The sequence below is a fragment of the Callospermophilus lateralis genome, chromosome 9 (assembly GCF_048772815.1).
Source record: "Callospermophilus lateralis isolate mCalLat2 chromosome 9, mCalLat2.hap1, whole genome shotgun sequence".
Taxonomy (NCBI): Eukaryota; Metazoa; Chordata; class Mammalia; order Rodentia; family Sciuridae; genus Callospermophilus; species Callospermophilus lateralis.
The window spans coordinates 11435915-11452421 of record NC_135313.1 but is presented as its reverse complement, the minus strand read 5'-3'; the positions used below and the strand labels follow the sequence as shown (position 1 = coordinate 11452421).

Below are 16507 nucleotides of genomic sequence, written 5' to 3'. Positions count from 1 at the left end.
TGATTATCTGAACCTAAAAACCTAATTGTACTTTTCATATAAACACAATGTTTTGCATAGATTTCATATATAATGACTTTTCCAGGGAAATTGTAAATTGAATTGTAAATGTAAATTGAAGGAAAATTGTGCTTTGTTTTTTTTAGAATCAAGAATTATTTATCCTCATATAAGATCACATCACCATTGGAACTGTGAATGTGATGTTTGAGTCACAGAAAGCCCAACTGTAACTGCCTATATTTGTTATTCCCATTTTTATGCAGATTCCATACAAAGCACAAGCAAAGAACTACTTTATATGTCTCCTGGTAGTGTTGTGCTGAAGCATTTATAATTCATAGTATTTTGTTACTGTTTCTATTTCTCTCTCCCTCTCTCTCGTCCTGGGGATTGAACCCAGAGATGCTCTATCCTGTGCTGTATTCCCAGTCTTTTTTTCTAAATTTTGTTAAGTTGCCCAGGCTGGCCTCATACTTATGATCTTCTTGCTTCAGACTTCTGCATAGCTGGATTATAGGCTTGTGTCACTGTACCCAGCATGTTTTTTTGTTTTTATAGCTAGAGCATTATGTTGTGATTGCATGTGTATGTATCTGAATTTTCATAAGTATGTCTGTAAGTTATACTTTTTGTCAATTTCAAGCAAATAGGGGAGCATTACTAAATATTTGGATTCTAAGGGGGCTATGGGTGTGATGGGTTTGAAAGCCAGTGGACTAAGCATCGTGACAGTGACAGACAATTTGAAATTCCAAATGCTAGAAGAATGCAGGGGATCCTGCAGTAGCTGGAGGAGTAGCCTTTTTCAAGTCCTGAGGGAAACCTGTGGCCCAAGTGGGGTGTGGTGTTAGCTGGGTGAAGTGAGAGGCAAATAAAATAGTGCATGCAGGTCCTAAATTTAGGGTGGAACTGTGGCTTTTTGGGAATGGCTCATTTGCTCTGGGGACTGGCGATAGGGGAAAAGAATGCTGGAGAGTCAGACAGAAACACATGAAGAGCTTTACAAGCCTTGTGTAACTTTTATTCTTGAAACATTAGGGAGATACCAAAGGGCTGGTGGATTAGGATGAAGTTTTCATGTTATTCAGACTTGCTCATTACAGTTGTTAAAATGGGCTGAATCAGGGCCTGCCTAAGCCAGAGAGCAGCATGAACTAAGGCAGTAGGGGGCTCTGGAAAGCTCTTGAGGATTGAGGTGTCTCACTAGTCAGTCCTTGTACTCTCAACTACTTTTCTGGATTGTCTTAGAAGCAGGAATGGTCATGGTGTGGTGCAGAGCAGATGCAAGGATTTTAGCAAATGGGTTCTACTCAGGATCACATATGGAAGATATGGGGACGAAAACTCCAGGATATGTCTGGCTAAGGAAAATGTCTGATGAAGACAGAAAATGAGGCTCACTAACAATTTCACCAATTTTAACTTTTGTTAAAGAGGTTCAGTTATTTTGTACATTATGTCATTTGTTGTTTTCATTTAATTTGACCCAACCTTTCATTTTGTTTTAGAATAACAACATAGATTGCTAAAGAATTTAGTAATAGCTAGACGTGTTTAGGTAGCCTGTTATCCCAGTGACTCAGAAAGCTAAGACAGGAGGATTATAAGTTCAAGGCCAGTCTCAGCAACTTAGTGAGGCCCTAAGCAACTTAGCAAGACCCTGCCTCAAAATAAAAAATTAAAAATGCCAGGGTATAGCTCAGTGTAAAAGTGTCCCAGGATTTAATTCCTAGTACACTCCCCTTTCATGCTCCCCTCTCCCAATTATCCTGTTAAACATTCTCTAGTAGCTTTCCATTATACTTAAAAAACAACTAATTTCTTACTGCCATATATAAGGCCTGAATGATCTGACTTTTGCCTGTTGTCCAAATTCATGTCATGCAGTACTTCTGGCCTGTGATCTTTGCTTATTATGCTAAGCCATCTAAGAGCAATCTCAGTATTTTTAAAACACAATATTCTCCTTGCTTCAAGCTGTTCCATAAATACTTGTCTCTGCCTGAAGCTCTCTTTGCCACCTCTGGGTATGCTGGCTCTAAATCCTACAATGTCATTTCAGATGACACCTTGAAGAGCCATCCCACATGACTTTGGGGGAAAGTTGACTCACTTTTCTTAAACTTACCACAATTTGTTGGGTGTATGTGTGCGTGTGTGTGTGTGTGTGTGTGTGTGTAGACCCTAAACATTAAATTATAAGCTTCAGGAGGCAGAGACTGTTTTTGTCTTGAATATTTATTAGTTAATAAATATTTGAATGAATACTACTTACTGGAACCAGTTCAGGGAATTGTCTTGTTGCATGTGTAAGGGCATGGAATTGAGAGCCAAGGAGTTGCTAGGCATCATTGATTATCTTGGAAGCTTTTTGTAAAAGAAACTTGACTTTTTTTTTTCTTTTTAAAGCTGTTGTTTTTATGCAGATCATGGTTGTGCCTCAAGTAAATGTCAGTGGTCAGCTCCCAGCCCCATGTATGCAACTGGTGCCGTGTTTAATAAACCAAAATAGTGGAGGGTGCATTGCCAACATTTGCTTTGGGGGATGTCATATTGGAAAGTGGCTGGTTTTGCTTCTGTGGCTAAAGGCGATGGGAGTGAGAGAGTGAGGGGGCATGGTTAAGAGGGAGCACATAGAGCAAGTCCCTCTCAAGTTTCCATTGCCAAAGACTGTGCTGTGATAATGGTTGAAGAAGGCATCAAGGACAGGAAACAGGTGAGTTAAGAAAAGTGTGTCTTGGGAAGAAGCAGCCCTGTCAAGAGATTTCCTAGTGGCATTAATATGGAAAAACCTGAAAATTCTCACTATATCTTGTTACATTGCTGCTAATGTAGGATTTATTAAGATCAACAAACCCCAGAGTTTCTGGTCAGCCCAGTCCCCAACCTGGTATTATAAGCTTTTATAGAAAGAAATTATGGAAAGTACAATAGGCTGCTTCTCACTGACTGACTCTTCCCTTACCTTGTTCCCTTATCTTGTCCAACACTGCCTCTCCAGCAAGTTACATCCTTAATGAGGTCATTTGCTCTGCATATACCATGAGATTATGTCTTAGAGTAATACATTTTCTGCTTTCTGAGCCATGCTTGAGAGAACAGCCTCTTTAACTGTAGAAAGAATTTGTTGTTTAACAGAGGAGGACCTTTATAGCTTGTCACAGCTTTCAATCATAACTCTAGTTTTTTAGTCTTGAACAGTGGCACATGAGAGCAGGCACATTTTGCATAACCATTTAGCTTAACCTTACAAATAACCTCTTAAAGAGCTGAGGATCAGTTATGTTGGCTTAATAGGAAAGAACACTGTTGATATTAATGATATATGCATGTAGTTTGTATAATTGATATCCGTAATAATATCTTAATCTTAGTTGTACTCCAAAATTGCTTTCCACCATGGAGTAGCAACATTGACTTGAAGTATTTCCATCTTTAATAATTTTAATTTTAAAATTTTTCTCATAAATGCATATTTAACTATGTTGTTAAGAAATATGTAAGTAGTGCATATCCAGAGGTCCATGGGACAAAAATTAATGACTGAACATTTTCCAAAGTTGTAGAAATACTTGAGACCTTACTTATATTGAGAAGCACAAAAATTGCATGCAGGCTAAATAAAACAAATCTACAACCAGAAGGACTGTGGTATAATGAAAGTATGTCCAAAATAAGGAGGAACTCTTAAAAGCTGGAAGAAAAAACAGATTGCTACAGAGGAATGACTATCCATTTGACAGTATGTTTATCACTAGCAGCAGTAGATCCTATACCTATCATCAAAAGTAGAATGCCAAAATAAAGACCTGTTAGGATACACAAAAACCAGAAGTTTTTTCTTTTTCCTTAAACATTAACTGAAAGAAGTACTAAAAGTTGAATTTTAACAAGAAGGAAACTGAACCCAAAAATAGTTTTTATCATCACAGAAGCAATGGTATTATGTTAACAAACTTAAGTAGTCTGCATAAATAGCTGCCTCTTTGCAATAATTTATACTGAGAATCTTCATTTGTGAGTAATTCAGGCTCAGGGTGTCAGCTTCCATGCATACTGAGAACAGAGAGAAGCCAGGAGCTTATTTTCTCTTGAGAGAAAAACTTCAAAACTTGTGTTTGGCATGTGTAATTTGGTCTTAATAGTTTTTCAAGCTATTACATTTGAAGGTCAGTCCCATCCACTGATCAGAGCACTCCAGTGTGTCTTTCCCAGGACTTCCTTTGCCCTTCACAGAGCCCTGGGGTCAGGGATAAAGTGCTCTAATCCTGTGGCAAGGGAGCCATCCTCCCAGTTCACTCTTCCATTTTCTGCAGGTGCATTTCCTCTTTCAAGACATGGGTTTCCTAGAATAATAGAGCATGCAGGAGGTGATCCATCAAATGGTTATTATCAACTGCATGGCAAGTTAGTGTATTTCTTAAAATGAGTTGTAGCCCGGCATTGTGACACACACCTGTAATCCCAACTGCTTGGGAGGCTGAGGAGGAGGATCACAAGTTCAAAGCCAGCCTCAGCAACTTAGTGAGGCCCTAAGCAACTCAGTGAGACCCTGTCTCTATTAAAATACAAAGGGCTGAGGATGTGATTTAGTGGTTAAGTGCCCCTGAATTCAATCCCCAGTACCAAAAAAAAAAAAAAAATTACATTTTCTTTATCATTGGGAGAATTTACCCTTTTTTTTGTTTAATGAGATTCTCAGTTTGGGTTGAATAATATTATAATCTTCTTATATTCTTATTTTAAAAAGGAACACCTTTATAGAGCTTAAATGAAATAATAAGAATAGCTAAATGGTTTGAGATGGAACTTTTGTGGAAAATGCTGAATACTAGAATGATGCCATGTGTTCTCTGGCTGGCTTGTCTCCCTTCCCTGGTTATTTGCAATTATATTAGGACAATTAAATCATAACTCAAACTTCTGAAAACCCATTAGACAGATAAGAAATTCATTTTACTGTATTGTACTCTAAATTGTAAATGAGATTCAAGATTAATTGTCTAGTAGGTTGAGATTTTAAATTGGAATTTTCTCCCATGTTATTTTATAGTATATGATTCACCATGAAGATTGGTTTTAGAAGTTTAAAAATATTGATCTTTTAAATTCTTTTCAGTTAAACTGAAGTTTTATGTTTTTTGTTTTTTTTTTAAATTTGACCCTGGCCTCTTTGTATCTTTCAGACTACCACTTTCTTTCCCATTTTTAGAACTTAATGGAGGAGAGTTTTATTGAGCCTGAATAGAGAATAAAATCAGTACTTTTTTTTTTTTTTTTTTTTTTAAGCAGGGCAGGTTTAGTTCATAGTGTTCTTTCCAGGAAATGGGAAACCAACGTCCAATCCTTTATTGTTAATGTCTACTTATATATACTGTGAGGTACATGAAAATAATCAGTGTCACAAGGGAACAGTTGTGTTTGTGGCACATGTGTACATATGTGTGACTTTCAGCACATGGGGGCTTGTCTGGGCAGTGGTGACATTTAGTTGACTGATGGGGACAAGCAGCAGTGCTCGCCTGTCTACAGAAGTTTCTGGTCATCTTTTTTTTCTCTCCAAGTGTTCCTTCCTCATTGCCTATTCTTTTCCTGAGAGACAACGAGTCTTTCCATAGTTCTGAGACAATGGAATAACTTATACCTGTCTTTCTTATGGTATCTCGGGCTTTCCCCTATATGTCACTATTGCAGTAGGCAAAGTGTGTCAGTTTTAACTCAGACTACCATGTCTCAGTGAGCACTCTAAGTTGAAGATCTAGTGGTTTTAACTTGCCTACTGAAGCTTTTGATGAAATGATTCTATGCCTGTTTGAGTGCCTATCATGTGCCAGGCACTGTCTTATGTGTGTGGAATACCTATGCAAAACTACAAGGATCACTGTACTCTTGGAGTTTACATCAGGATCTTTTCTAACTCTCAGTTGCCCTCCTTCTGGAGAAGGGAAATCATTCCCTCAAGTTGCGGAAATCTATTCATTTATTTTGGTGTGTTTGAGCTTATAATGGTACACAACACCATTATTACCCTTAGAGTGTTTGTGTGTGAGATCTAAACACAGAAGATGGACAAAGGAGCAAACATGTAAATACTTTGCTACCCAGTAGACTGGATACATACTATAATAAAGGTAGAAGCAGCAGTGACTCTTCAACTGGGGCATATTTTTATGACAGGTGCATTTACCCTGAGTCTTGTGGTCACTTATCAGTGCTTGGGGTGTGTGGAGATGGGTGTAGGGGCTGATGAGATTAGAGGAAAGAGATGGGTGAGACCACCCATTCAAAGGCCTTGAGTTCATGCTAGGTATTCTGTAAGTAAGCTGGTGACTTTCAGAGGATAGTAGTTGCCCTCTCTGTCTTAGGAAGATAAGCAAAGTATGTGGGATACACTAAAGAGCAAGAGCTGGGTGACAAGGACATAAGCTGGGTGGTTGTCTTTGATTTATTCTTTACTCCCGCAACATATACTTACTTAGGACCTGCCTTGTGCCTAACCTGGGCTTTTCTAAGTAGTTCAGGCAGGAACCTATGAGGGCTAGAAGCATAGCTATAGTGGAAAGACTGAGATGTTGAAAGCATTATAAAGGAGATGGGGCCTGGCAACTGATACAAAAGTGAGACCTAAGAAAAGTCCAGTTTTTTTAAAAAAAAGATCCAACAATATGCTGCCTACAGGAGACTCATCTGATAGGAAAAGACATACACAGACTGAAGGTGAAAGGTTGGGGAAAATCATATCACTCATACGGACCCCGGAAGCAAGCAGGGGTGTCCATACTTGTATCAAATAAAATAGACTTCAAGCCAAAGTTAATCAAAAGGGATAAACAAGGACACTACATACTGCTCAAGGGAACCATACACCAACAAGACTTGACGATCATTAATATATATGCCCCAAACAATGGTGCAGCTACGTTCATCAAACAAACTCTTCTCAAGTTCAAGAGTCTAATAGACCACAACACAATAATCATGGGAGATTTTAATACACCTGTCTCACCAATGGACAGATCTTCCAAACAAAAGTTGAATAAAGAAACCATAGAGCTCAATGATACAATTAATAACTTAGACTTAATTGATATATACAGAATATACCACCCAACATCAAGCGGATACACTTTTTTCTCAGCAGCACATGGATCCTTCTCAAAAATAGACCATATATTATGTCAGAGGGCAAATCTTAGCAATTACAAAGGAGTTGAGATACTACCATGCATTTCATCTGATCATAATGGAATGAAATTGGAAATCAATAATAAAATGAGAAAGGAAAAACCCTACATCGCATGGAGATTAAACAATATGCTACTGAATGAACAAAGGGTTACAGAAGACATCAAAGAGGAAATTAAAAAATTCTTAGAGGTAAACGAAAACTCAGACACAACATATCAAAATCTTTGGGACACTATGAAAGCAGTACTAAGAGGAAAATTCATTTCATGGAGTTCATTCCTTAAAAGAAGGAAAAGCCAACAAATAAATGACCTCATACTACACCTTGAAGCCTTAGAAAAAGAAGAACAAATCAGCAGCAAATACAGTAGAAGGCAAGAAATAATTAAAATTAGAGCTGAAATCAATGAAATCGAAACAAAAGAAACAATCGAAAAAATTGACAAAACTAAAAGTTGGTTCTTTGAAAAAATAAATAAGATTGATAGACCACTAGCCACGCTAACAAAGAGAAGAAGAGAGAGAACCCAAATTACTAGCTTACGGGATGAAAAAGGCAACATCACAACAGACAATTCAGAAATACAGAAGATAATTAGAAATTATTTTGAAACCCTATACTATAATAAAATAGAAGATAGTGAAGGCATCGATAAATTCCTTGAGACGTATGAACTACCCAGATTGAATCAGGAAGATATAAACAACCTAAACAGATCAATATCAAGGGAGGAAATAGAAGAAGCCATCAAAAGACTACCAACCAAGAAAAGCCCAGGACCGGATGGATATACAGCAGAGTTTTACAAGAACTTTAAAGAAGAACTAATACCAATACTCCATAATCTATTTCAGGAGATAGAAAAAGAGGGAGAACTTCCAAATTCATTCTATGAGGCCAATATCACCCTGATTCCCAAACCAGAGAAGGACACCTCAAAGAAAGAAAACTACAGACCAATATCCCTAATGAATTTAGATGCAAAAATTCTCAATAAAATTCTGGCAAATCATATACAAAAACATATCAAAAAGATTGTGCACCATGATCAAGTAGGATTCATCCCTGGGATGCAAGGCTGGTTCAATATATGGAAATCAATAAACGTTATTCACCACATCAATAGACTTAAAGATAAGAACCATATGATCATCTCGATGGACGTAGAAAAAGCATTCGACAAAGTACAGCATCCCTTTATGTTCAAAACATTAGAAAAACTAGGGATAACAGGAACTTACCTCAAAATTATAAAAGCTATATATGCTAAGCCTCAGGCTAACATCATTCTAAATGGAAAAAAACTGAAGGCATTCCCTCTAAAATCTGGAACAAGACAGGGATGCCCTCTCTCACCACTTCTATTCAATATAGTTCTCGAAACACTGGCCAGAGCAATTAGACAGACGAAAGAAATTAAAGGCATAAAAATAGGAAAAGAAGAACTTAAATTATCACTATTTGCGGATGATATGATCCTATACCTAGAAGACACAAAAGGGTCTACAAAGAAACTACTGGAGCTAATAAATGAATTCAGCAAAGTGGCAGGATATAAAATCAACATGCATAAATCAAAGGCATTCCTGTATATCAGCGACAAATCTTCTGAACTGGAAATGAGGAAATCCACCCCATTCACAATATCCTCAAAAAAAATAAAATACTTGGGAATCAACCTAACAAAAGAGGTGAAAGATTTATACAATGAAAACTACAGAACCCTAAAGAGAGAAATAGAAGAAGATCTTAGAAGATGGAAAAATATACCCTGTTCATGGATAGGCAGAACTAACATCATTAAAATGGCGATATTACCAAAAGTTCTCTATAGGTTCAATGCAATGCCAATCAAAATCCCAACGGCATTTCTTGTAGAAATAGATAAAGCAATCATGAAATTCATATGGAAAAATAAAAGACCCAGAATAGCAAAAGCAATTCTAAACAGGAAGTGTGAATCAGGAGGTGTAGCGATACCAGATTTCAAACTGTACTACAAAGCAATAGTAACAAAAACAGTATGGTACTGGTACCAAAACAGGTGGGTGGACCAATGGTATAGAATAGAGGACACAGAAACCAATCCACAAAATTACAACTATCTTATATTCGATAAAGGGGCTAAAAGCATGCAATGGAGGAAGGATAGCATCTTCAACAAATGGTGCTGGAAAAACTGGAAATCCATATGCAACAAAATAAATCTGAATCCCCTCCTCTCGCCATGCACAAAAGTTAACTCAAAATGGATCAAGGACCTTGATATCAAATCAGAGACTATGAGTCTGATAGATGAAAAGGTTGGCTCCGATCTACATATTGTGGGGTCGGGCTCCAAATTCCTTAATAGGACACCCATAGCACAAGAGTTAATAACAAGAATCAACAAATGGGATTTACTTAAACTAAAAAGTTTTTTTCTCAGCAAGAGAAACAATAAGAGAGGTAAATAGGGAGCCTACATCATGGGAACAAATTTTTACTCCTCACACTTCAGATAGAACCCTAATATCCAGAGTATACAAAGAACTCAAAAAATTAAACAATATGAAAACAAATAACCCAATCAATAAATGGGCCAAAGACCTGAACAGATACTTCTCAGAGGAGGACATACAATCAATCAACAAGTACATGAAAAAATGCTCACCATCTCTAGCAGTCAGAGAAATGCAAATCAAAACCACCCTAAGATACCATCTCACTCCAGTAAGATTGGCAGCCATTATGAAGTCAAACAATAACAAGTGCTGGCGAGGATGTGGGGAAAAGGGTACTCTTGTACATTGCTGGGGGGACTTTAAATTGGTGAGGCCAATATTGAAAGCAGTATGGAGATTCCTGGGAAAGCTGGGAATGGAACCACCATTTGACCCAGCTATTGCCCTTCTCGGACTATTCCCTGAAGACCTCAAAAGAGCGTACTTCAGGGATACTGCCACATCGATGTTCATAGCAGCACAATTCACAATAGCTGGACTGTGGAACCAACCCCGATGCCCCTCAATAGATGAATGGATAAAAAAAAATGTGGCATTTATACACAATGGAGTACTACGCAGCACTAAGAAATGACAAAATCATGGAATTTGCAGGGAAATGGATGGCATTAGAGCAGATTATGCTAAGTGAAGCTAGCCAATCCCTAAAAAACAAATGCCAAATGTCTTCTTTGATATAATGAGAGCAACTAAGAACAGAGCAGGGAGGAAGAGCATGAGAAGAAGATTACCATTAAACAGGGACGAGAGGTGGGAGGGAAAGGGAGAGAGAAGGGAAATTGCATGGAAATGGAAGGAGACCCTCATTGTTATACAAAATTACATATAAGAGGTTGTGAGGGGAATGGGAAAAAAATAAGGAGAGAAATGAATCACAGTAGATGGGGTAGAGAGAGAAGATGGGAGGGGAGGGGAGGGGGGATAGTAGAGGATAGGAAAGGTAGCAGAATACAACAGTTACTATAATGGTATTATGTAAAAATGTGGATGTGTAACCGATGTGATTCTGCAATCTTTGTAATGTTTTGAATAACCAATAAAAAAAAAGAATTAAAAAAAAAAGAAAAGTCCAGTTTAAGGTGAAGATGGGAATGTGATTGTGTCAAAAGGTGGCAGATAGAACTCACTGTGTAGGACTCATCTTTGTGGTAAAACACGGAGGTCATTAAGAGAATCTCTAGTAACTTCTTCAACTCTTGACTAGGACATTGTTTAACCAGTGAGGTCTGCAGAAATAACCCATAGCCCACAACGAATGAAGTACCACGGGTTCTCTAGGGGTGTTGTACTTTTGGTAGAAATGTACCTTGAAAATAAATTTTATAAGTGATTGCCAGTCTTAGATGGTAGTTCAAGAAGAATGGAACCAATTCATTGCCTTAACTTATCTTTCAAGTTTGAAGTATAAATTTTTGTTTCTTTTTGCTGGGTGACTGAAAGATGCATAAGAATACAGATTTGGGGGTATGTGCATGTGGGCATCTCAGTCTTTTTGCTGATTTTCATTTACTTTCTGCCTTACTAGTCAGTGGTATAGAAAAGTGTAGCAATCTGCTCTGTGTTAACACAGACATCCCCCAATGGCTAGATGGTTCCAGATTTACTTCTGAACAGAGAAAAACATTGATATTTTGTTATGAGAGGAAGAGAGAAAAACTGCAAGAAATACAATGGCTTGTCTTGGCAAAATGCTTCTGCTGCTCTAGAAGAGTCAACCCACTTCTTTTACTTTAGGAGGGGTGTTGCATTTTAAACATGTGGTAGTTGTTATTCATTATACTTTTTTTTCCTAAGGTAGGAAATGTTGTTCTTTGGTCTGAGTTAAATGCTGCTCAGCATAAAAGATGTGATGTGGAACAAAGCCTGCAGACTGTGACTAATTGACATGCACTAGGCTAATGAGAAGACAGAATGTCTCTAATCAGCAGCAGAACAAACACTCACAAAGGGTCTCCTTCCCTCCTAGGACTTCCTTCTCAGGGCATCTGGCTGGGATTCTTGTTGGACTAATGTACACTCAAGGGCCTCTGAAGAAAATTATGGAAACATGTGCAGGTACGGAACAAAACGCCTTTGGCATGACAAGTTGGAAGTTCATCTTAATTTTAATGTGAACAGAAGCAATTCCAAATCTCCTTGTGGGTGAGCTTAGGAATTCCCTAACATGCTCATCTTTCCTTTTTAAACCAAGAGATTAAACAGCCAGTACAGTTTTTCACATTGCTCCACAATGTGGATGCAAACACAGATTTGAAATCTGAGGCTTTCTTAAGGGACAAATATTGGAACACATTTATACCCTTAACCTTAATACTACTTACAGAAAACTTTAATTTCCTCAAAAATGAAAAGAACTAAAGTAGGTTAAAGTAGTACATTTTTTTCCTAAAATATTCCATGGATGAATAAGTGTGCAAGGCAGAGTTAAGAAAGAAAACCAAACCTAGACTGAAGGACAAGGCTAGTATTTTAAAGAATTCAGAATGACCTCTAAGTCCCTGGTGGGCAAGACGTATATTCATGCATGGCCAAGCCATGTCTATCATGGCTTGAAGCTTGACTTATGCTTTTTTCCTTTATTTTTTTCTTTGTTTCTCCTTTAAATTGATGCTCAGTGAAAATACTTTGTTTAGAAATAAATGCATTTTTAGACCTCTTAATTTAAAATGCTATACTGATTTGGACTTGTAAGGAAACTGTTTTGCAAACACTTGTTTTATAGACCATGTAGTTCCAATATTTCATCTTTTATTCATGGAAAATCTTCTGAGACTATTTTACCTTTTCTTGAACCATAAATAATTTGTTTTCACAGTTTGTGCCGATGACTGGTATTCTTGAGAACCATATAATATTCATGATATTAGAAAGCTTTCTCGGCACTGTGCTGTCGCCTCTATTAGCAGGTGGCGTTTACTTCACGATGATTTTTACAGACTGTACTGCATCTAAGCAGCTTCCCATTTTCCTACATTTGCCCATTACTTATTTCCTTGTGTAAGCTTGGAGGAGGCAGCCGAAACTTCATTTATGAAAGTGTCCAGTTTTATTGTCTTTTCAATACAATTTAATTATGGAAATCTAGTAATGTGTACAGATAAAGGAAAAATGATTCTCAAGAATTCATTGTTTACTTCATTTTTCTTCATGTCTCACTCAGGATTAAGTGGCTCTTAAAGCTTTCTGCAGACATGTTGCAAAATTTAGGCAAGTGCTTGGTTTAATTTTTAAAGAGGATTTCCCCCACCCCCACATTTATAACAATTAAACTCTTAGTTTTCTTCCTTAAAAGTGTGCCTGTTCCTGTTGAGATATTTTTACATCAATGTGCTTTTGAAGTAACACAGCAGAAAATTAAATATGAAAAATCGAAACACATTCAGGGTAGTTTGCAAATAACCTGTGGACACTCTGCCTGTTTTCTGGTGAAGTGAAGAAAAGATCTAGAATGAACTGAGAATTGAAGTGACACAGGAACATCACGAAAATGACCCAGCCTGTGGAGGCTGCAGTCTTGACAGCTCTTGGAGGAGGAAAGTGGCACTGAGGAGGTGCCCTAGCCCTTCCTCTCTGCACATCAGCTGTGCTGAATTAACTATATAGGGACAGAAAGGAGAAGATCCCTTAGGAATGGTGGGGAGTGTGACTCTCCTAACACCCTTGTCAAGAGAAGCCTCTCTTTAGCCAGAGCATTTCTACTTGTGTAGCAGTACCAGTACCCAAGCTTGGTACCTTGTGAGGCAAAGACTGTTTTAACTCAACAGAAACCGTTAAGGAACTGCAGTGAGTATAAATTAGGGTTTCATTACCTGACCCCCAACATCCTGTCTCCTGGCCCCCAAATAAAAGGGAGTTTATTTGAAATGTTTAGAAATCGTTTGAAGTGACACTAGACTTTGTTGTGAAGCCTGTGGCTACATTAAAAACCTTAATTCCTTTATGTTTAGGCATTTTCTCCTCTAATATTGGTTACCCACAACAACAGTACTACTTTAATAGTTCAGGTAAGTGCTTTCATTTAATTTTAACTTATTTTTAAAATTATAGTGTTAACCAATATAGAGCCACTTTAAAATAATATTGCTTTGTACTGTGGTAGAGTAGCTCACAAGTTATGTAATTGTACCTCTATCTTGCTTAGAAACTATGTGGGGAGGGGTAACCTGGGACCATATTTGAGTGGGTTAGCAGAGAAGAGCAGGGAATAAGATAACTCTGGCATATAAAGCAACTTCCTGATTGGTATGAGCTTTATTATACATGGTAAGACTCATACTAAACCTAGGTTCCTTGCTTATCAGTTTGAGGCTATACTGTTGGCAAAGTGTCAGAACTTGGTTTCAGGTGTATAGTTCTCTATGGTCTACTCCATCTCCATATTCAGGTGGACTCATACTTACCCGAAGATGCTAATATAGGCATATCTCTAATAAATACCATGTGGCTTAAAGAATAGAGTGTATTTTTCCAAATGTTCTCCATAAATCAGTAGAAAGGACCCCCTGATTACAGCAAAATACTTGTTTTAGGCTCAGGCCTTTATTACTTCAGCCTGGGGCAGTATATTAACTTTTTGTTACTATAAAGAAATATCTAAGGTAGGCTAATTTTACAAAGAAAAGAGGTTTATTTAGCTGACAGTCTTGGAGGTTTAAGGGCATGGTTTTGGCATTGGCTCTGTTCTGGAGATGGCCTTGCTGGCAGTCTAAGGCACACAAGCTTCACACAGTGAAAGACAGAGTGCCTGCTGATTATGTGTGTTTGGTCTCTGAACTTATAAAGCCATAATGATTCAATCATGAAGTCTCCATATTAATGATCTTTTAAGCATAATTTTTCCTAAGGGCCCACCTCTAAATGTCATAGTCAGGTTAAATCTCCACCTTCTTAATACCATTAACATATGACTTTGGGGATTAAACTTCTGCAAGAGTTCAGAGGGACAAACCATGTTCAAACCAAACTAGGCAACTACACTGTAGTATCTTGCACCAGTATTAGCAGACAGGTGTTAAAGCTACAGGTTAAGGAACCAATGGGTGTCTTAATGCAATAGACTGAATGTGCCTCCCTCCAAATTTGTATCGTGAAATTCTAACCCCTAACATGATGATATTTGGGGGTGAGACCTTCGTTAAGAAATTAGGGATTAGTGTCCATATAAAATGGACGCTAGAGAGCTTTCTAGCCCATTTTCTGTTGTGTGTGGATACAATGAGAGGTTAGCATTATGTGACACTGGAAGAGGACCATCCCTCACGAGAACTGACCATGTGAATACCCTCATCCTACTATCTTCCAGATATTTGTTATTTAAGCCACCCATACTGTGGTTATTTGTTATAGCAGCCCAAATGGAGTGCTGTAATATATATTCATAATATATATGTCAGTTGAGAGCCACTATAGCTTAAATTTGGGGTAGGCAGTCTTTTCTACAAATTCTACAAAGGGCCAGATAGCTCTAAGTACTTTTGGATATATGGTTCTGTTGCAGCTAGTTAACTGTCCTTGTAGCATGAAAGCAGACATAGACAAATTATAAACAAATGAGCACTATTGTATTCCAGTAAAAACTTTCCTACAAAAATAGACAGTGGGTTGGATTTGGACCTTGAGTTGTAATTTTTTGACCCCTGGATTAAATAAGGTTAGCACAAAGAATTATTGCATGTCTGTGAGCGTGTATGCGTTTATGTATAAAATCACAAATATTTAAGTTTTGCTTTATTTCCCGAGTGTTCTTAGCCAGAGACTGGTTTACCCAGTAGCATCATGTTGTGCAGAGTGCCAGCCTGGACACTGGGGGAGAGAACAAAAGAGCAATAGTGCCTGTCTAAGAGAATTTATAATCTTGAGTGGAAGTGTAGGCACGGACATACCTTTGAAAAAATGAAACAACAGAAATAGGAATTAGGTTGTAGAGAACTGATCTTGGTATGGGGTGGTAGAGAATGATGGGATGATAGCTAATAAGGCTAGTCTTTGTTTTTTCTAATCTCCTAATTAGTTCCTACCCCAGATCTTCTGGGTGTTTCTCAGCTCAAGGTGCCTACTGTATTCCGCTCTGTTCCTCTTCCTTCACTCCTGCCTGGGAAGTGCCTCCAGACTCTTGCCTTTTTCTCAAGATTCAAAATTCTGTATTACTACTATACAGTGTCTGAAATATGTTTTCTCTAGTATTCTACTGTATTTTGGCAAAAAAGCTGACCTAGTCCAGTTGCTCCTTCTTGGAAGAAGCAGACACTCTATCCAGCTGTATTAACTTAGAGGGTCAGTGTCCAGCCCAGGAGGAGGGAATAGTGGGATTGCTTTACCGGAAGTCATTGGGAGAAAATGGAACACTGGGTCTTGATGGATGGCTAGAAGTTAAGGATAGCAATGGAAGAAAAGGGCTTTCTAGGGAGAGGAGGCAGAATCTGAAAAGGCCTGTTTGGGATTATCCAGAATGTATTGTAGAGGCACTGAAGGAGTAAAACAGTGTGTGATAGTATTGAAGTTAGTTAAGCTGTTTTGTTTTTTTTTTGCTGTATGTTCTCAAGACTTACCTCATGATTATGAATCCAGGCTGTATAGTATCATCTGAGGCCACTTTTATAACCTAATAATACCTTGAGTGCCTCGAATTCATCCTGGACCAATGAAATCAGAATGGAGGTAGAGGTAAGAACTGGGACATTAAAAAAAGTTCCCAGATTATTCTGATGAGATCAGAAACAAAAATCATAACCTTGGATGAGTCGAGTTCCCTAGGCTTGGGGACTCCAGAAATGAATGCTATCTGTGCCCCATGAAGTTTTCACTTCTGAGA

General features: G+C 37.9%; 1 protein-coding gene across 9 annotated transcripts in view; it reads left to right on the top strand.

Moving 5' to 3' along the window:
• Rhbdd1 (rhomboid domain containing 1) overlaps positions 1-16507 on the top strand; it is a 135016-nt gene that overhangs the window by 53704 nt on the left and 64805 nt on the right. For 8 of the 9 annotated variants that reach the window (XM_076865858.2, XM_076865860.2, XM_076865857.2 and 5 more), the window contains 2 exons: positions 11663-11751; positions 13644-13700. In XM_076865858.2, the coding sequence (XP_076721973.1) occupies positions 11663-11751; positions 13644-13700 (146 nt within the window). The remainder of the gene's footprint in view (positions 1-11662; positions 11752-13643; positions 13701-16507) is intronic. The other variant, XM_076865861.2, reaches the window with a different exon arrangement.